The sequence below is a fragment of the Carassius carassius genome, chromosome 5 (assembly GCF_963082965.1).
Source record: "Carassius carassius chromosome 5, fCarCar2.1, whole genome shotgun sequence".
In the NCBI taxonomy this organism is placed as follows: Eukaryota; Metazoa; Chordata; class Actinopteri; order Cypriniformes; family Cyprinidae; genus Carassius; species Carassius carassius.
Window position 1 is genome coordinate 30,787,252 of NC_081759.1, and position 21,668 is coordinate 30,808,919.

Genomic DNA, 21,668 nt, shown 5'->3' on the forward strand with positions numbered 1-21,668 from the left:
AAAAAATAAAACAATTTTAAAATACTATTTAATGTGTATATTAGTTTACAGTTAACATTAACCATAGCAACTATGTCAATAATCATAATAATCACAATAATAATAAATAATATTTGTCTAAGAATAAATTATCAGGAAAATGGCATGATTGTGACAGCCCTAAAGATATATGGTATACAAAACATAGGATTGATACAGAATACAGAGTTAAATTGATTTCTTCTCATTAAATTTCAATCACTAAAGTGAGATAAAACCTCAAATCATCCTTTTTGTTTTCTAGGTAGAGTGTGTTGATGGTTTGTAGACTGTTTAACAAGCATAAGAAGGTAAATATTGAGTACATATTGTTGTATGATCCTTGAAGCGATGAAGTCTGTTATGACCCACTTTAGTCATACAGCTCAACAATCAGTCTTATCTCAGAAAGCACGCTGGATAAAGATGCCCCGCAGCCTTGCATTTCATTAGCAGAACATTTCTAAATTTCACTGAGGATCGTGAGTGCACACACAAACACACACATCTGCGCTGAACAGATTCAAGCGCACATATTTGCACACATGCAACAGAGAAAACTCAAGGTTATAGAGTGTGGGTAGATTGAGAGCTTAATTCAGCGCTCTGTGATATTTGACTTCTCTTTCTCTCACACATACATTACAACATTCGCTCTCTCGCTTGACCCTCCTGCCGTCTGTCTGCTAAATAGCATCTGACCTTCTCTGACCTCTAGTTTTTGAGATGGATAGGGAGCGAGATAACAACCAGCGTTTCAGTTTACAGCTTGGCTTCAGATCAAAAGAAAAATGTGCTGAGAATGACACCCAAGTAATGATGAAATTGGAGGAAAGGTATTCATCTTTGACATTTAATGATCGTTCCCTTTTGTTTTTCAGTAGGTCATGTTGAATTATTGTGTGTCTGACAGTGTTAAGTGCCCATTTCGAGTGTGTGGGTGAGAAAAACCATTCTCACATGGAACACGTGGGATTAAATGGTACCCATGCACTTTGTAAACCCACTTTGGACATTTCACATTTGCAATTAAGTAAAGCTAATTATGAATTTGTTCCATCATCTAGCACTAAGATAGAGGGATAGCAATAAATGTAACCCTATAATCTCATTAAGATCACAAGTTAGCAACACTACTGCATCTGTGCTTAAAATGACTTTAATTCCTAGAAAAAAATTCAAATCTTTATTAATGCTACTTTACATTAATACATTTATGAATAACCAAGTAAGAAAGCATATAATCTGTTAATCAGCTATTAAACTAATTATTTTATTGAATTAATTAGTAATTATTACATTTAATTATCTTATCTGCATCAGTCAGAATTCCAGTATCATTACATCCCTAGTAATTAAGTGAAAAAGGTTTTGTTCAGCTCTAAAATATTTAAAGGTATAGTTCACCCAAAGTTCTTTCATCATTTACTCACTCACATGTTGTTCCAAACCTGTATGTTAAGATATTTTAAAGGTGAGTAAATTTGACAATATATATATTTTTTCTTTTTCTTTTCCCCCCATGGACGAAAGGTATAGGATGTAGCTATTTTGCAACAATCTCTGTTTCTCTCACTCCCCCTAGTCTGTATTGTCGCTCACTCCCTCGGAATATCTTTACAGAAATGAATGAGTCATCCAGTGTCTGTAGATTAATGAGAGAAAGTGTGCGTGTGCGTGTGTGTGTGTGTGTGTGTGTGTGTGTGTGTGTGTGTGTGTGTGTGTGTGTGTGTGTGTGTGTGCGTGCGTGCGTGCGTGCGTGCGCTAAGTCTAAGTGACCTTAAGGTTTATTTAAGGGCTTTTGATAGCAAGTCTCATTCGGCTGTCCTGAAACACAAACATACGCAGACATCCATAGATGATAGACATAAAGAATTCACTTTAAAAGGGCCCTCACTTTATTATTATACAAAATAAAAGCACACTCTTTAAGTTAAAGTTACTTTTAATTAAATTTGAACTTAAGTTAAATATTAATATAATCGATGCTCATTATTATGGTACCATTGAAAGATTCTTCATTGTCTTTCTGTCTGTCTGTCTATTCATCCATCTATCATTTCAGTCTTTATTTAGAGCTTATGATATTTTCTAACCCTGAACTTAACCCTGACACAAAACCTTCTGTATTTTCACATTTTCATTAAAACATTGTTTATTAAGCTGTTTTCCAAGTGGGGGCCATTGGCTGCTTCACACAATGTAGGGGATTTCAGGTTTTACTATCCTTGTGGAGATGTTCGGTCCAGACAGTGTAGTAGGCAAAACCTCTCTTTCTCTCTCCCTCAGCTGAGCACACAAATTGCTGTCTCGGTCAGATGCTTCCTTCTTTATTAGTTTTTGCTTCCAGGGAATGCAGTGAGACCTGAGGGATTTTATCTCCCTCTTTTTAATCCCTCCATCCTCGATTTATAATTTTTTGTGTGTGCTACAGTACATATCTTTCTGTTTGCCTCTGTTCCCAAGTGTAATGGTTTTGCTTTCCTGTGCAACCGCTATTTTTATGCACCCATTTTATTTTTATTTTTCTGCTTTTCTTTCTATTTTAGATTTAGATTTATGTCTTACTTTGCTTAATGTCTTCTCGCTCTATCCCGTCTCTATCATTTCCTGTGTTTCTCTCTCATCTCGTTCTGATTAAGGGTGAGCTATAGTCTCGCTGATTAACTCTGACAGTAATGGACAATTTTCTTGGCCTTTTCTTAATAGTGCACACTACTGTGTATGCGTGTAAGGGGAGTATCTCAAGGCTTATGAGATCTCCCTCTCTGTGACTAGTCTCATATCTTTAAGGGTTCATATGATGCGGTTTAAATTTTTATCTTTGGAGTGTTACAAGCTCTTGGTACATAAAGAAGATCTGTAAAGTTGCAAAGGATAAAGTCTCAAATCCAAAGGGATATTCTTTATCAAAGCTAAGCCCCTGCCACTCCCCCCTAAAATGGTGTTCTCGCATGAACGTGTGTGTGAGAGAGAGACAAGGTCACACAGTGGAGTCAGCTGTCGTAACCGTCCGTGGCTTGTGTACTGCAAACACATACGAGCTTCATCACTGTGTCTGTCACACCAGTCTGTTCCCCCTTCGGGCTTGAACTGATGGTAAAACTAAGGCATTATTGACTGTCTTTACATTTATTTTGAAAGATGAAGCTTATGATTATGGAAAGGGGTGTTACATTTCCGACGAGTGCTTGCAGTGTTCGGCCAATCACAATGCAGTGGGTCAGTTGCCCAATCAGAGCAGACTGCGCTTGTCGGAAGGAAGGACTTTGTAGAAAACTAGGCAGGGCATAGAGGACCTACAATGTACAAAAATGTACAGTATTTGAAAAATAATTAGTTTTTTGAACATTAGAGCATGTCAGCATATTCTGTTACACCAAATACCACAAAATAATGATTAAAATTTTTTTTTTCTCCTTACTCTGCTGATCATACCTTATAACTTGATAATGATTTACAACTTGACAGTTATTATACCTGTAATTATTAAAATGTGGAAATGCTTGAATACTGAGGCTTGTCTGTATGCAGAATCCAAAATTAACTTTTTGGCAACACCTGCAATTTGTAAAAATTTTCCAGGCGTAAATATTTATTACTTTGCATAAAACAGAATTTTGCATTATTTTTATTTATTTATTATTATTATTATTATTATTATTATTTTGGAGAGTGAGATTATTAGCTGTCAATTGCAGCATTATCTATATGCACAATCTGTAAATGACACCTCATTTAAAACATAAATAAATATCAGCTTTTTATAGATAAACTTATGATTGTAAAATAAGGTAAAAGTAGTTTGAGGATGAGGACAGGTGGACAAGCATGATGTTAGAGCCACTACTTTAAAATAAGGGTTACCACAATCATGGAAAACCTGTAAATATTCCGGTCCAGTTACCATGGTGATCGTTCCCCACATCAGTGCTCATGAAGGATTTTTAAGCTCTGAGGTCTACAGCCACACTACCCACAATCCTTTTCTCCTGTATCCCAAACAAATACTTTTGTTTTGACTTACATAATACCCTATTATCTAGAGTCAACACGTTTTTTGGATTCCTCTAAGCTGAAACATTCTCTCTTTTCAGCGACGTCTTAAAATAATACCCAGTGCTGAAATTTTAAACATTGGTGGCCAAATAAATATCCATATTTAATATGAATGGAAGGTCTGATACTTGAAAAAAAGAAAAGGAAAAAAAGGCTGCTTACCAAGGCTGCATTTATTTGATCAAAAAAAAACAGTAAAAGTAGTAATATTAGGAAATATTACTTGAATAAGAGTTTCTACTTTAATATACGTTTAAATAAATTTATTCCAATAATGATAAAGCAAATTTTTCATCAGCCATTATTCCAGTCTTCAGTGTCACATGATCCTTCAGAAACCTTTCTAATATGCTGATTTGGTGCTCAAGAAACCTTTCTTCTCATTATTACTGTTGAAGAGAAAATAGTTTTGCTGCTTTTTTTTTTTTTTTTTTTGGAAACTGTGATACAGTTCACAAGTTCAAAAAGCATTTTTGTAACATTTTAAACGTCTTTACTGTCACTTTGATCAGCGTTATATATTCTTGGTAAATTTCTTAAAAAAAAAAAAAAACGTTATGAACCAAGACTTTAACTTTAATCATAACTTATTTAGTCAAAGCTCTGTGTGTAAGCTGTTGGTACTGAATGAATTTATCCAAGCATATGGATCTATAGAGAAGAAAATAATGAGAATGAGTGCCTTCAAGTTTAGAGTTAAGGTTTGACAGCAGGTGTCTGCTTAGGTTGCAGGGTCTCACTTGTGTGCCAGGCTTTTTTTTAATTCCAGTGCAGACCTCTGTTCTTGTCATCATTTCAACCACTTAACTGAATGATTACTGGGTTGAGAGAAGAAGAGATAATGAGAGTAGGGCCCTGTCAAATGTACTTTTTTTCCCCTCCCAAATTACATTTTATTTTGTGCCCTTTTGACACTCTTTGACTGGGTATTTTCACAGGTTTTGTTATCCAGTAATGTTTTAACTGAAATTTCCATGTCAAATCATACAAACAGACTCAAAAAAAATTTTCAAATATATTCACAATAGTGTCTCCACTAAATCAAATAAGAGGAGAGAGACTAAAAATAAGGATTAGTGTAGGGAAAATTTTTTTGTGAACGAGAAGAGAGTTTTGCTACATTAATTATTAGGACATACAGTATGTTCTGTAATGAGAATTATAAGACAATGATCGTTTTTTGTATAGATAAAAGGCTTTCAGCCACAGTCTGCATGGAGCCAATCATGACTCACCACTGTAAATAGAGACTGAGACACACACACACACACACTGAATTGTATTTGGGATGCTGGGCTGAACTCTGGACTGTGTGTGTGTGCGTATATCAACAGCAAGTTGACAGATTTTTCTGTCTAACTCCCATTTGCTGGTTTTGATAGGCTCCCTGCCAGATTGCTTTGATCAAGCAGCTTTCACTTCAGCACTAGCATCTCTCTTTACTTGTCTCTTTCTTTTCTTTCATGTCCTGACAGACATCAGCAGCACAAGCACTTCGATTACAATGACAGACCCTCTATACAATCGCTCCATCTACTCTGCTCTCTTTAGTTTTTTTAACTAATAGTGCTCGCATATCAAAATGTTTTTTTTATTTTTTATTTTTTTATAGGACTTCCTGACAGATCTGATGATGTCGGAGGTGGATCGATGCGGGGAGAATGAGCACCTGATCTTCAGAGAGAACACGCTGGGCACTAAAGCTATCGAGGAGTACCTCAAACTAGTCGGACAGAAGTATCTGCAAGATGCTCTGGGTAAGATTTTTGTGTGTGTGCACAATATATATATTTTTCTGAAAATGTCTGTACTATTTGTTAAGTCTGAGTTGCCATCAAAATAATTATATGAAATAAATATGTACTGGTGTTCAGTCTGCAGTCTTAAAATTGGAGACACTTTTTTCAGTGCAAACTTTCTGTCCTGCACAAACATTAGAAATATTTCCACATTTTATTTTGTGCTAAGTTCCCTGTATTCATTTTAGATGAGATTAAACAGCTGTGAAAACACACACAAACAAAACATGCATTACACACACATCCGGCCACCGCATTCACTGTTGGCTTACTCTGTGTCCGATAAGGCTTGTGTTTATTAATACAGCTGTATTTTAGGAATATAATGTGTAAATCGCTGGACTTGCAATTTATCTGCAGAACCGAAAAACATGGTGCAAATTTCACACCGTATATAAATATTGACTTTGGGGGAGTGTAGATGTGAATGTGAGTGAGTACACCAAAGAGAGTGAATCACTCTTTAGATTTGCTTTAAGAAGCCATTTGTTGGTGCTGAATAATGTATAGTTGTTTTTCTTAGATAAATATGACTTGTGAAGTGCTGCTAAATTATTAAATGGTTCACTCATAAAGACTGACTTAGTCCCTCAGACTTCATAGCAAAAGAGCAACAGTAAAGAGAGTGGATTTCACCACATAGTTACATAAACACCATTAACATGTACGAGAGACTAACCTTTTGACCATTTCATCTACTTTTGTTAGTTCTACATCTACTCAAAAGCAACAGATAGAGTACTTGGAAAAATCTTTTCACAGTGTATTATTGTTCAGTTGTTTGACTTTAAAAACACATTTCAATTCATTTTCAGATTGGATCACGGGTTACCATTAAAAATGATGGCTTAACCAAACATGAAATTTAAAAAATAAGGATCTTTTGATCTTATGGTTATTAGTTTTTGATTGATGAAAAATTCTGTGAATGCAAGTTAAGTCCTGTGTTTTCTTGATGATTGTTTAGGTAATCATGCTAAGCACTAATATACACTTGAGTTTGGGTGTGGACTTTTGACTACTGCAGCCTAACATACTGGTTATTTTAGCGATTCGTTTTGTATTTGTGGTCTTGAATGAGTTTTCAAACTTCTCTTGTTTTACATTGTATTAGGGGTGTAACAGCACACAAAGATGACGTTCGACACGTACCTTGGTTTTGATGTCACGGTTCGCTATAGTTTTGGTACAGCAGGGGAAAAAACGGTTTGACAGTATACAGTATAACTGGTTAAATAAATGCAGTCTTGGTGAGCATAAGAAACTTCTTTCAAAAACAATAAAAAATGTGGCCACTGAGTGTCTCTTTAGTCTCTAACAGGACTCCACTTCCATTCTAGATCAGTTGGACGACCACCTGGTTTATGCTACACTAGTTTGTTTTTTCCCTGATGCTTTAATGCGCAACAGAACTGAGGGGGAAAAAATCGACCAGTGCCTGTTCTGAGTCTCTGTGGAGAGAGATCTGGCTGTGCTGTTTGTTTGGGATCAACAAAAAGTTTGTTGTATATTCCCAGGACAACTTCTCTCATTAGTTCCGAGTCAGATAACTAAAGAACTTTCAGTGGTTGCCTCATAGTGGAAGGGGATTAGAATGGGGATGAGCTCTGGGGTGGCGACTTCCATTCTTGCTAATATGTGTGAGATAGTTTGTTTGAATGAAAAATGGCAGGGGGTTGTACGGCAGGTTGCCTTGCTGACATTTAGGAATGCAAGCGTTTTTGTGCGAAATACAGAATAATTTCAAGATTAAATGATAGATGACACCATTCTTTTTTGATTTCTTGAAAAAATGCTGTTCATGTTGAAACAACTAGACTTAACACAGGATGATTTTAAAAACACCAGGGTCTTTAATATATTTTTCTTTCGTCCACTATAGGTGAGTTTATAAAGGCTCTGTATGAGTCTGATGAGAACTGTGAGGTGGATCCATCCAAATGTTCATCTAGCGATCTAGCTGAACATCAGAGCAACCTCAGGATGTGCTGTGAGCTGGCTTTCTGCAAGATCATCGAGTCTTACCGGTAACTACACTGTGCCCTTCACAGCTGTCTGTTGATGTGAACCAGTGATGCATTTTATTGCTCAGATGTTTCATAGCTGCTTATTCAGTTATCAACTTTGTCTCAGGTGTTTCTCTTAAAATAAAACAAAGCCATAATACAACGATGGGTTGCACAATGGGTTGCACTTTAATTTACATTATGTGTACTTGTACTTATAGTGTACTTTCAGTGTAACTATTTAAGAAAGTTCTGGTAATAAAAGGTAACTACATGGGGTAAGGTTAGGTTTAGGGTTAGTATCTAGTTATTACATAGTTATTGTAATTACTATAATAAGTACATAGTATGTACATGAGGAACAGGACTGTAAAATAAAGTGCTACCAAAATAAGCCCCAAAACAGTGGAAACAAGTCATAAAACAGCCTAATTAGAACAACACAATGCAAACAAGCCTCAACACAAAAAAATTAGCACAACACAATGGAAACAAGCCAAAACACAATGACATTTGCACAACAAAATGAAAACAAGCCACAACACAACAGAATTAGCACAACACAGCAGAAACAGACACAACACAATGGAAACAAGCCACAACGCAAAGGAAATAAGATGTAATGCAACGAAATTAGCACAACAGAAATGGAAACAAGCCACAACACAATGCAAACAAGCTGCAACACAACAAAATTAGCACAACACAATGGAAACAAGCCACAACACAAAGGAAACAAGTCATAACGCAACAAAATTTGCACAACACAAACAGATGAAACAAGCCACAATACAACAGAAACAAGCTGCAACACAACAAAATTTGCACAGCACAATGGAAACAAGTCAAAACACAACAAAAACAAGCCACAACACAACAAAATTAGCCCAACACAAGGGAAACACAACACAACATAATTGGCACAACAGAAACAGGCTGCAACACAACGTAAACAAGTCGCAACACAACAGATACAAGTCACAACAGCGAAATTAGCACAAAACAATGGAAATAAGCCGCGACACAATGGAAACATGTCATAAAACAGCAAAATTAGAACAACACAATGGAAACAAACCAAAACACAGCCAAATTTTTAATTTTAGAAGTGAAATAAAAGTTTAATCACTAAAAAGGATAATAAATATTTTGTGAATTTTGTGAAACTACTTACTTGTAGGAATTACTGTTTGCAATTTTATCAGTTTTTTTTTTTTTTTTTTTTTCATTTAATTCAATGTTCAACTCTCCACTCCTCAACAGTGTGTTTCCACGGGAACTTAAGGAGGTGTTTGCGTCATGGAGACAGGAATGTGGTAATCGAGGGCGACCAGATATCAGCGAGCGTCTTATCAGCGCCTCGTTGTTTTTGCGTTTTCTGTGTCCGGCCATCATGTCGCCTTCTCTCTTCAACTTGACGCAGGAGTACCCAGACGACCGCACTGCACGCACACTCACTCTTATCGCCAAGGTTACACAGAACCTCGCAAACTTCACCAAGTAAGGATTTCATTTACTTTTGTGTGAGTGTGTGTGTTTGAGCAGAGAGAGAGTGATTTCATGTTTCACAGTGGAGCTGACGAATGTGTTTCGAAATGCCTGAGTTAGCTTGTCATGTTCTTATGAGCACAAATACTATTCATAAGAATGAAATGAAACTTATAGATCTAATTATGAATTTAGAGTCATTAGCGTGGTTAATTGAGTTATTAAACACATCAACAAGTCATTCTTATTCTTGCTTTTTTGTCAGGTTTGGTAATAAGGAGGAGTACATGTCCTTCATGAATCAGTTCTTGGAGCAGGAGTGGACCAACATGCAGCGCTTCCTACTGGAGATCTCTAACCCAGAGACCATCTCAAATACTGCAGGCTTCGAGGGCTATATTGACCTGGGCCGTGAGCTCTCCACCTTGCACTCCCTTCTAGCTGAGGTGGTGTCCCAAATGGACCAGGTTAGTCCATTGACTCTGCAGTTGGTTCCATTTGTATTTGTAGTGTAAAAATGTTCAGCAGTAATGCATTGTGCTGTTCAGACATGCATAAATCTTGAAACAATTGTTTTCTAATCAATATTTTGGAAGAAAAAAAAAACTTAATATGTTCTTCAATTATATATATATTTGTATACTATTAATAATTATTAGATTTATTTTATTTTTTTAAGAAAAACAGATTAAAGGGGTCCTATTATGCTATTTTACAAAGTCTTGATTTTGTTTTGGGGTGTACTAGAACAACTCTCATACTAGGTTGTTCGAAAAAACACATAATTTTTCATGTATTTTACATTATTACAACACCTCTCTCCTCAGTCTGGCATGAATGGCTCAAATAGTTCCTGTATCAAATGAAGGCCCACCTTCTGAAATCTGAAATGTGCTGTGATTGGTTAGCTGGGCCAGTGTGTGTTGCCATCTCAACCAGATCTCGTCCCATTGGTCGGTATTTGTGATATCGCAAATCCTGAATCCATGAGTCGTTCGTTGTAGTTTTTGAAAAGGGATTTTTGTTAAATAAAATATCTCCTTTTGAAGTGGACTTTGAGCTTGGTAACTTTGCAGATCTTTTTTTATAATGCTCAAACAATCACATTACAGACTAACTAAAGTTGAAAAATTTAAAACGCATAATAGGACCCCTTCAGTGTAGTGTTTGCCGTAGGTGAACTCAGGATAGCATTGTGACAAAGCAGTTCATCACTTTGATGCCACAGAAGGTTCTAAAGTTGTGCTCCAGTTCTCTGTGTTCTTTGAGTAGGTGGACTGATGTAAGCAATTGCCTTCAGGCTGTAACAGTCAGACTTTAAAATCCTTCATTTTGTTGCTTTTAATGATCAGACCCTATAAGATGTCCCCCATGTGTTTGTTTCTTTATATCTTATTTTATACATATTTTTGGAAGAAATTATCTTCTAATCCTCCTCCTCCTCGAATGCTAAATATAGCCTAGCTGTTGTATTTGCCCAGATTTTCCACACTAAGAGAAAACTTCCAGTCATGCAAAATTTGTTTAATCAGAGATGCATTTATCTGCAGCCTGTGCCTGTATGCCGGTACACCATAGACACTGCACTGCCTGCAACTATACAAGCATTGATTGCTAATTAAATTTGTAAATCTGGAATATTCTTATAGCAGCACTTTGTTGAATTATTCAGATCACATTAGGTGGACATGCTCTGAAAGCTCATGTCCTCTCAGTGTTTGAGTTCTACATGAGAAGTCCATTAGTCCCTAAGGCTGCCACATACGGATAGTGGTCAAGCACAGTTATAAGACCTTTTAATTGATATGTCACTAATAATTTGTAGACATACATCCATGAACATGTTGTGATTATGAAACGTAATTCTTTTCAAACCAGAGATTCAGCCAACCAGAATATCACAGAATCAGCCAATTATAAAAAATCTAAAGTCAAATTTGAATTTATCTAGGTCTCGCCTGTTCCATTATTAAATTATTTTAGAAACGATCACAGAGTAAAAAGCTTATATGCAGAAACTGTGTCTTCTGTTTCTTAAGTTTTATCATAGAAATACTATACATGAAGCAGGTTCATTTCCACCCATTTTAAATGGTCTCCATGAAGTTGTCAAAACATAAATTTACATAATACAATATAGTTATAGCTAAATTATATAAATTATTATCTTGATGCTCAAAAGTTGAAAATAATTGTAAATGCTTTTGAAGGAATTCTCTTATGCCTCCCAAAGCTGCATTTATTTGATCAAAATACAATAAAACAGTGATCTTGTGAGTTTGTTTTTATTCATTTATTTATTTTTATTTAAAGTAACTGTTTTCTATTTTAAATATTTTAAAATGTAATTTATTCCTGTGATGGCACAGCTGAATTTCTCTAATTGTCAATGTCAAAAAAAAAAGCATTCTTTGGTTTAGTCTTTGCTTTCATATTTGATCAATTTAATGCATGTATTAATTAAATATTACTGATCCCAGTTTTGAGGTTTTAATCAACCGTGCATGTGTGTACAAAAATATGTCATTAATTAAGTTTCATTTTATTTTAACTATTTCTTAAAATTCACTCTTGAAAATACTTTAAACAGGATGTTTGCAGTTCAGGCTTTTATAAATCAGTCGGCAGATACAGCTGTGAGTTATGGCTAAATAAATGTGGATTAATCTGCCTGGTGGGTATATCGGTATATCACTAATATACTGTAGCATTTTAGGAGGTAATTAGGTTTATGTATTTATTTTTCTTACAGTGCATTAAAGCTGTTCTATACATATTATCAGTAACCATGTTCCTTGGGGATCAAACCTGTGACCCATTGCTAGAGCCATGCTCTACCAGTTCACCTACAAGATGTCATTTCCACACAGCCATCGATGTTCTGTTGTCTTATACCCCCGTTCTCAGGGTGGCTAGTAGGGAGTCCTGCATACATATAAGAGATCTTTGGGGTATGTGTTAATTTTCAATGAAATCTTTCATTGATGTCCTCAGAGTTCTACCTCCAAGCTTGGCCCATTACCTAGAATACTGAGGGACGTACATGGAGCGTTAACAAACCCATCAAACGTACAGATGAGCATGCCTCCTGATCGTGTGCCGTCCCCTCCAGCCCCTGGATGCAGCATCTCCAGTGGATTACAAAAGATGGCCATCGACAGTGACCTACCAGGGTGAGCCACGAATCAGATCCACCGCATCAACTGTGTTAAAATGTAACCAATCAGAATCGAGTATGTCCATAATTGTACACGGCTGTGCAAAAAGCATGCTGTAGATTTCATGATGAATAGGCATTCTGATAAATCAGCTTCAAGCTCAATGTTACTTCAGGCAGTGACACAAAGTTGTTAAGTACAGCTATATTGCTTACTTATATTCATCATTATCTGTCACTTTCAGCCAAAAGACTGTCCTTGTTTCTGTTCTTTAGAGTGTGCCCTTACTTTATCCAGCAGACTGCTCTTTTAAAGAGAGCGGTTCATCTTTATCTGTCTAGCTAGTTCTCTTACACACATACACACACACACACACACACACATTGAGGGAAGGGGAAATAAATATTCTGGGGGATCAAAAGAGATGGAAGCTGAAAGGAGAAAGTATCGAGTGAAGCTTGTTGGTTGGTGTCTGGACGGAGATTATGATGAAATAAATTAGCATTTTTTTTCCAAATATCCAGACAATAAACACAGTTTGGATAGACGTAAAGACAGAAAGAGACGCATAACTTTGCATTCTCTCTGATGCTTTATACCTGTCTGGAACGGTCTAGCATGGCATTTATGTGTGTTTGAGAAAGACTTGTGGGTTATGAAGTTTTGTTTCTCAAACACTAACTCATGTATTATGAGAGTCTGGCATGTTTGGTCACAATTTATTTTAAGGTTTTAAATTTTTGCTAATAACACACCATTAACTATGTCTTTTGCCTCAATAAACTCCTCATTTGCTGCTTATTAATAGTTAGTAAGGTAAAAGTTGCTTTACAACTTTTCTCTTTCTGGTCTTTGTCCCTATCTCTTCGTTTTACTAGCCCAATGGACTTCACTCGCCTTCCTTCCCCCACCCCTGAAAACAAAGACCTCTTCTTCGTTACACGCTCTTCTGGCCTCCAGGGCTCCCCTGCCCGCAGCTCTAGCTACTCTGAGGCCAACGAACCAGAGCTGGGTCTGGCCAATGGTGGCAAGAGCCTGTCCATGGTAGACCTGCAGGAAGCGGCCAGGGCATTAGAACCTATCGCCATCCCGGTAGGGATCATTTCAGAAGGTTTAGGTGAGGGTGCCATGGTTCCCTGGAATGCACGGACTCCCCAAGGCAATGCTGCCGGAGGCCCTACTCTTCACAGGCCAGGACAGACTCCCACTACCCCAGGAGCAGAAGGTGCCCCAGGCAGGCCTACACAGCTTTTGGCCCCACTATCATTTCAGAATCCAGTGTACCAGATGGCAGCAGGGTTGCCCGTGTCAGCTAGAGGGAACGCGAGTGGGGATTCTGGGTCGGAGTGTCACAGCTCCGTCAGTTCCCATAGCAACAACGAGGAGGGTCTTGGAGGAGCCAAACACACGTTCCTTACCCAGGGTGCTTCAGTGGGGGAGGAGTTTGGAAGGCGTTTGGGAGATTTCTCGAGACGACAGCTATCGCTAACTGATGCACAGCATGGAAACCAGCCTACGGTTCCAAGACAGAGCAGCGCTGGTCCTCAGCGGCGGATTGACCAGCCACCACCACCCACACAAACTGCGCCCAGAGGACGAACTCCACCCAGCCTATTGAACTCCACCCCCTACCCACGGCCACCTAATAACACTGTGATGTCATCATCACCCGACTGGCCTGGAAATGGTGCACGGCTTAGACAGCAGAGCTCCTCCTCTAAGGGGGACAGTCCAGAAACTAAGCATCGCGCACCACATAAACAGGTGCGTATATGTTTGTAGTAGGGGTGGGCAATATGACCAAGATCTTTTCATGATATGAGTAACTTTATTTCACAATATATTTATTTTTGCTTTAAATAAGGTCTCTATGATGTCAAAAGTTTTTATACCATAGCAATTTCATAGCATTCTTGTCAAAGTTCAAGTTACAAAAGTGATTTTGTCAAGGCCGTTGAGAGATTTTCTCTCTTTTACTGTTTGATTAACAAGAATGACTGCTGTCCCTTTAAGAGCTGCCCGGATCCAATATAAGGTTACACGTTTTCTTTTAAACATCTTATTAGGTTTTCAAGAAATAAAAATCAACCATTCTTTTTTTGATGGGATATTGGCTGTTTATTATAAGCAATTTATCCATGAACATAAATTGTTTTAGAAATCATGTGCTAAATAGCAAGTGATCCTATGAATTCCTGATGGAAAAAATACATTCAGGTGTACATCAAAGCAAGGAGGAAAAGAAAATCGCAATTTCCGCTTCATGCAAATCTGTTTCAGGCAAATCTTTCTGCAGTCTGGATCATTTATCAAGTATCTTTATCTTAACCTAGTAATTTTAATATGTCTTGTGGCAAGTCTGAGTTATTGATTCTTATAAGAATCAGAGGGCTTACTGTAGCTTGCTACCAATCATCAACCTCCCCGGTGACGGTTGCCACTGGCAGTCATTTTTCTCAAGGATTTGACAATGAAGTGGACAGGAAGGGCATTTCCCATTTCCACAATGCATTGCTCTCTTTCTTGGGATTTGATTGATTGCTTGAAATGATTGATGGAAGTGTGTCTATGGAAACCACTTTTATTACATTGCAGAGCACCTCCAGGCTCTTTCTCTGCCTCTGAAAGTCAAATTTGTGGACTTCCTGTGAATACTGTAGTTGATTTTAGAATCAGTTACATTATACGTTCACTGAAAGATTAACATCAAGTTGAGCTATAGTTTTTCTAACCTCATTGGCAAATAGTTTTTTGTCTTAAAGTCAAAATGAAACAGAAATAGAATTTTCTTCTATGTTACGAAGTACATCAGAATGAAAAAGTCCTGAAAAATATAAAAATAAAAAAACAAATGTAGAGCAGGGAAACGATTTTCAAATTTAAAGTTTTAACATGCATGGATGAGTTCATAATAAAATCAATAATATGCACTTAGAAAATATAGAGAATTTTCATTTTTATGTTGACTCTAAGAATAAATCTAAATTAAATTAGGTTTATGCTTCAAACCTGCGCAACAATTTGAAAATGGTGTATGAAAAATAAGCCTAATTTATTTTCTAAATAAAGGATGTTTCAACATTTTTGTTGGTAAAAAAATATAGTTCAGATCTAAACTGAAGATCTATTCACTGAAAATATTAAATTTACTTCTGAGATAAATGTATTTTATATTCATTATGTTTTTAAGTATTTTTATTTGGAAAACAAAATGCTGATGAGGAAAATGATTTTTTTTGTGGAATAGTTGAGGACCATAATGTTAATTGTATGATGTCATGATAAACCATTTGCATGAATTAAGCTACTAAAGTATCTTAATTTTTCAGGCTGTTATACTGTATATAAAAATACGCTCACGTGTCATACACGTTCTTTTTATTCAGCCTTATGTCATGCTAAATGTCATCATGTTGCCTGTTGAGAACGCCATGTCCCTGGCATGACTTTGTGTGTCTGAGTGTGTATCTTGTTTCATCTTTGGTTTATTCATGCATATGCGTTTGTTTGTGTGTATCCCATAGGCCCCATCCCCTGTGAACCCCAGCGCATTGGACCGTACCGCTGCCTGGTTGATGAATGTGCCATATATAGAGCAAGAGTCTGAGACGGAGCTTTGCAGAGATGAGCACACACAAGCTGAAAAGGTAACTGACCACCCATACACCATAGCAGCAAAGATTACGGCTCACGTAAACACTCTGGGAAATGAATCATCATCATGCACTAAGCTCACTCAGACAGGAGAATTCTCTCGGTGTCAGCAATCCAACATTCAGCTCTGAGTTGGGTGCTTTTGCATGCAGACTTAAGGGTGAAATGTGTAGGTTTTTTTCATGTTAAGCTCACAGTTTAATGAGCAGAGACTTTTAAGTAAGCCATCTGTAGTTTGACCTCCTGAAGAGCCCTGTGATATTTTCAACATTGCTCTGTTTGAGGGAATGGGTGGAAGATGTGGTAGGAATGTTCGTAATTCTGTTTAATGCCACTAGTGGTGCAGACATTACACACTTCTCAGAAGCAACTTCTACAAGCATGTATGTGTGTGAAAGAGACATACTCTAAATATCCTTTTCACTGTTTTAATTCTTTGTAGCATCTTTCTGTTTCCTGTCTCCTATGACTGATGTGAAACTAGCAATAACTGTATTATTTTAGTAATATTTATTTACTACTATAGTATTGATTAATATTTTAAATGAGCTTTTAATAATGATAGGTTATTTTCATTAAATATTAATATTTTATTTCAGCTTAAATTCAATTGCTGCAAGCGATTTTTTTACTAGTTTACCATGTTACCATGATTTTTACTAGTTTACCATGTAGATTACCATGTTCCTACACTAATGTAACTTTTACAACATGTATTCTGTTGAATTCTACATATATTAATTCATTTTTAACAATTCGGGATTTATAAATTAACAATAATAAAGAATATTTTTTTTTATTTTTTTTTTAAATGAGAAAAATGTTGTCTCTTGCAGTATCAGGCGGAGATCAGTATGCTGCAGGAGCGACTGCGTGTGTCGGTGCACAGGCTGGAGGAATACGAGGCCCGGATCAAGGGACAGGAGGAACAGGCACAGAAGATGCTGCTAGAGTATCAGGCCCGACTGGACGAGTCCGAGGAGAGATTGAGACGGCAGCAGGAAGACAAAGATCTGCAGATGAAGGGCATCATAAGCAGGTGGGGAATACTTGTATTATAAAGCACAACCAGAATAAAAGCAGAGAGGCTGGTGATGAGTGATAAAATAAAGCAGAAAGAAAATAAAAAAACAATCATATGTCAGTATAATAATGCCTATCTAGTTCACAAATTGGCCTGAATGGGTGAAACTGGTGGAAATGAATGACACAGTTCACCTTTTCAGATAGTCCTTGAGTAAGATAAAAACATGAATTTACATTGAACAAACACAGAGAGGGCACTTTGCCTTTGAGGAGTCTACCACAAGCCTGTGGAGTGTCATTTTGCTTTCAGCTGAAGACCGAGAGCTTTTAGAGGACTTTTAGCCTTCCTCAAGGCAGAATTTACTGAGAGCTGCTTTCCTCCAATTCTGATGTTTTGGGGCAGCTATTGATGGCCTGGAGCTCTAGATCAAAGACAGGATGGGAGGATGTTTGAAGGCTGGACTGACTGTGTGTTTGTTTGGTGTTGATGCAGGTTGATGTCTGTGGAGGAAGAGCTGAAGAAGGATCATGCTGATATGCAGGCAGCGATTGACTCCAAACAGAAGATCATTGATGCGCAGGTATGTCTATATATAGATATGTCAGTGGTGAAAAATCTTGGCTATGTCAGTTGGATGAACCATATTAATAGCACTGAGTAGTTTTCTTCAAATATATCTCATCCTTCCTCTTTTCACTTTACTGTCTCCCTTTACACCATTTTTGCATATAAGAAAGGCCAAAAAAGCGTTTATGATGTATTGGCAAAGCTGATTTTCCAGCAGTCATTACTCCAGTCTCAGCGTCACGTGATCCCTTTTATCGACCCCCACAATTAAAATGACACCAACCAAGCCTAATATCAGTATTCCTGGCTGATCTCGGAAATCAAAACAACACACCACACTTCCTAATACTACAACACAGTGTGAATTCAAGGAAAATGTATATGCATTTTTATGCTGTATATTTACATCTCAGTTTTCAAGAAAGCCAAGCGGTTTGTTTCCTCTCCTTTTCATGTACACAAGAAATACGCAATTAAACACTTGAGGTTGAGTGTCTCCACAAATAATATCACAGCTGTGATTTAGTCACAGACACGAGCCAGAGCATGACAGTCTTGATGTTATTTGTGATTACCCTACAGTTTAATCGATCATCTACAGCAATGTTGCAAAGTAACATGAATCAAAAAGTAGCTAAAACAGAAAAGTAACTCAATGCATGTTTTCATTCTACAAAATGATCCACATGAACAACATGGACCAATGCTCCTCAGCTAATCAGACTGCGTTTTCAGAATGATTGGCATTGCTTAGCTGGAGATCAAGCAAACTGAATGTCTTATGCATACTCATGTTCAGTAAATATATGCATAATTGCACATTCACTTTGATGTTCCTTATACTGCCAGAAACATGAATGTCAGTTAACCCTCATAATGAGAACCTAAAATAACCATAATTTTCTCTACAATGCAGTCTACACCTGTTAAAATCCAAACAATTGCTCATGAAACTTCCTGCCATTGGTATTTTCAAAGGATTTATGATTTGTATATGTACTGAAATTGTCTCTCTCTGCAGGAGAAACGGATAGCATCTCTGGACGCGGCTAACGCGAGGCTAATGAGCGCCCTGTCACAGCTGAAGGAGCGCTACAGCATGCAGACGCGGAACGGCATCTCTCCCACCAACCCCACCAAGCTGCAGATCACAGAGAACGGGGAGTTTCGCAACAGCTCCAACTGCTGAACGAAGAGCCCCGGATCCACAGAGAGAAGGAATCAAGACAGAGGGCACGAGCAAGTGTGCAGATATTCTGTAAGTGAACACTGAGAGAAATACGGCAGGTGAGGAGACTGAACATTGACCTTTGATGGTCTGCAAAGCGAATGTTTGGAAACGTGGAGCAAGATCCACTTGAAACATCCACTGGTGAGACTACTGTTCCAGTGCTTCATGTTAGGACACACCACTAGACATTCATTCGTGTTTCACAACAACTAACTGTAAAATAAAAGAAAAGAAAAAAAACAGTACAGCTAACATGGTAACATTATACAGATACTAGGACCTTCTAGCCTGCAAAGAAGTCATTTGACTTGCTTAAAAATAGGTGTTCTCAATACAGCCTTTGAAAAAAGAAACTAGATTTTGTCACATTAATTTATAATGGTCTCTACTTAATATGAAACGACTGAAACTACAGAACGAGCAACTCTTTGTGGAGAAATAAGAGCTCTCCTCCATATCTCTCTTCCTGTTTCTGTTTCTCCCTACATAGTGCACTTTGTCTCTCCATCATGAGAAGCCTTAAAATGTTGCATCTAAAATACCCCTCAGTCCTTATTTTGATTTTATTTTTACAGTTCAGATGAATATCTATGATAGATTATAATGGGCAGAGCAGAGAGAATGTTTTAGACACTAAACCAGACTGAAATGATTTTAGTTTTGAAAACTGCCTTGTGTAGCTCATGTTTTCTTCCTGCATTGTTTAAGAGAGTTGCTTTTTTTGTGCATGTTTTCTTCATGGGTTTTTCTTCTCCATTCTAATTTTTAAAGCCTTTTTAAGTCATTTGTACAGGTGTTGTGTTTATTTTTGTATGTGTTGCCTCATCGGTCCAAATTGCTGCACACTTTACATTTCAGCGTTTAGAGTTTGTATATTTTTGTATTTAATAATGTATGTGCGTGGAGCTGCTGTTTTCCTTTAATTCATTGGTCTTTGAGGAAGTGAGACACATGCACATCTTTATTTTGATGCAAAGAGATACATTATAAGACAGCGTGTCATGAGACGTGTAAGATAAGAGATGTTATTTTTAAAGGGAATCCTCTCTGTATATGGGCTCTGTGATGGATTATTATGAGAATAAGTTAATATTATAGATAAAGCAAGGTTCACAGGAACTGCAAAGTGAATGACGGCTGATATGTTGGATCAGACTGAGACGCAGCAATCTAACAAGCACACATCACATCTCTTGCCCCAGCTTCTCAAACGCTTTGAAAACTATGCACTTTTGCCCTTTGTCATGTCCACTTGGGTTTACTTCACTCTACAAACACGTAGCTAACTCAAGGTGCTCATTATTATTATTATTATTAAGCCAGGGATGCTTTTTTTTGTAGCATTATTATTTGCGCCACTGTAGCCATACACTATAAACAAAGGTGCACATGCAGTGTAAACATCATGAGATTAGCAGTTGGACTGTGTTGCATACAGCAACCAATCACATGCTCTACTAAAGTAGTTTTGCATGTACTGAATGCTTTAGCACTGTCTGCATAAGGCAGATTAATATCTAGACTTATTTCAAATTCATTTGATCAACTTTTAAATTCGGCTTGGGGCTCAAAAGGTTGCACAAATATCGGGAACCAATATTTATTTTTCACAAGATTTTCTTACAGACGTGGATGTGAGCTTCTCTGTTTGTCCATGTTCTGTTTTTAATGAGGTTTTGCAGAGTCATTACGTCTATTTTCATCCACATGAGAAGCTACTAGTGAGTAAAAAAAAAAAAAATAAACACCTGAAAAGATATAGTAGTTTAGAACCGTGTTGAATGAAAAAGACTTTTGCTGTCGTCTCGGTTATTTTTATCAGATGTGTTTATATCTGGCTTCATTTCAGTTCTCAAAGTTTAGGAAACTTTTGCAGACTATTAGGCATTTATTTTCTCAAAGCAGTCAATGTGAAATAGTAGCTATGGGAAATAAGTAATGTAAAGATATACAAATATATAAATGAATACCTAAAATATGTTGTAAGTTTTATAACCCTTGTAGAAAAGAATTTTGTAAGTATGTTTAAAGTAAAGTATTGGCTGGACTCTTGCCTTGTTTTAGGACAATGACAAGAACAATAATGTACAGAGAAAATTTGTCCATGTTAAGAACCGTACAATTGTGGCTGTGCAATTTATGTACATTTGCAACTAGAATAATTAAAGTTTTATTTAGTTATTTTATATGCCTGTTTTGTTGTCTTCATTACAGCATCAATCACTTGACACATGTAATGTGAGAGGTCAAAATTTAGGAAATATGGTCAACCTACTGATGGTTCATTTCTGAACCAAATGTACAATGTCTTATGGGCGGCATTACAAATAAATTGCACGAGTCAACCATAACTATTACAAAAATTGTGCTGTTAAGATCATTACAAAATGTTCTATCCCAAATCTTATTTTATGAATAGAAATATAAAAAAATAAGCAGCACAATACTTAACATTGTTAATAATAATGTTTATTGAACACCATATCAGCATATTAGAACGATTTGAATTTAGCTATGCTGTCACCGTAATAAATTACAGTTTAAAATATTTCAAAATAGGAAACCATTCAAATTGTAATACTATTTGACAATGCTACTGTTTTTACTCATTTTGGTCAAATTAATGCAGCCTTGCCAAGTATTGGAGACTTGTTTTCAAAA

At 36.9% G+C, this 21,668-nt stretch overlaps 1 protein-coding gene across 8 annotated transcripts in view; it reads left to right on the forward strand.

Annotated features, from left to right (window-relative positions):
* The window catches only part of dab2ipb (DAB2 interacting protein b), a 110,545-nt gene extending 90,931 nt beyond the window's left edge, over positions 1-19,614 (forward strand). For 6 of the 8 annotated variants that reach the window (XM_059550563.1, XM_059550567.1, XM_059550568.1 and 3 more), the window contains 10 exons: positions 5,690-5,834; positions 7,759-7,903; positions 9,146-9,382; positions 9,636-9,837; positions 12,365-12,543; positions 13,407-14,292; positions 16,053-16,175; positions 17,019-17,221; positions 17,702-17,789; positions 18,798-19,614. In XM_059550563.1, coding sequence (XP_059406546.1) covers positions 5,690-5,834; positions 7,759-7,903; positions 9,146-9,382; positions 9,636-9,837; positions 12,365-12,543; positions 13,407-14,292; positions 16,053-16,175; positions 17,019-17,221; positions 17,702-17,789; positions 18,798-18,965 — 2,376 coding nt within the window. In that variant the 3' untranslated portion in view covers positions 18,966-19,614. The remainder of the gene's footprint in view (positions 1-5,689; positions 5,835-7,758; positions 7,904-9,145; positions 9,383-9,635; positions 9,838-12,364; positions 12,544-13,406; positions 14,293-16,052; positions 16,176-17,018; positions 17,222-17,701; positions 17,790-18,797) is intronic. The other 2 variants (XM_059550564.1, XM_059550566.1) reach the window with 1 other exon arrangement.
* The last annotated feature ends 2,054 nt before the right edge of the window (positions 19,615-21,668 follow it).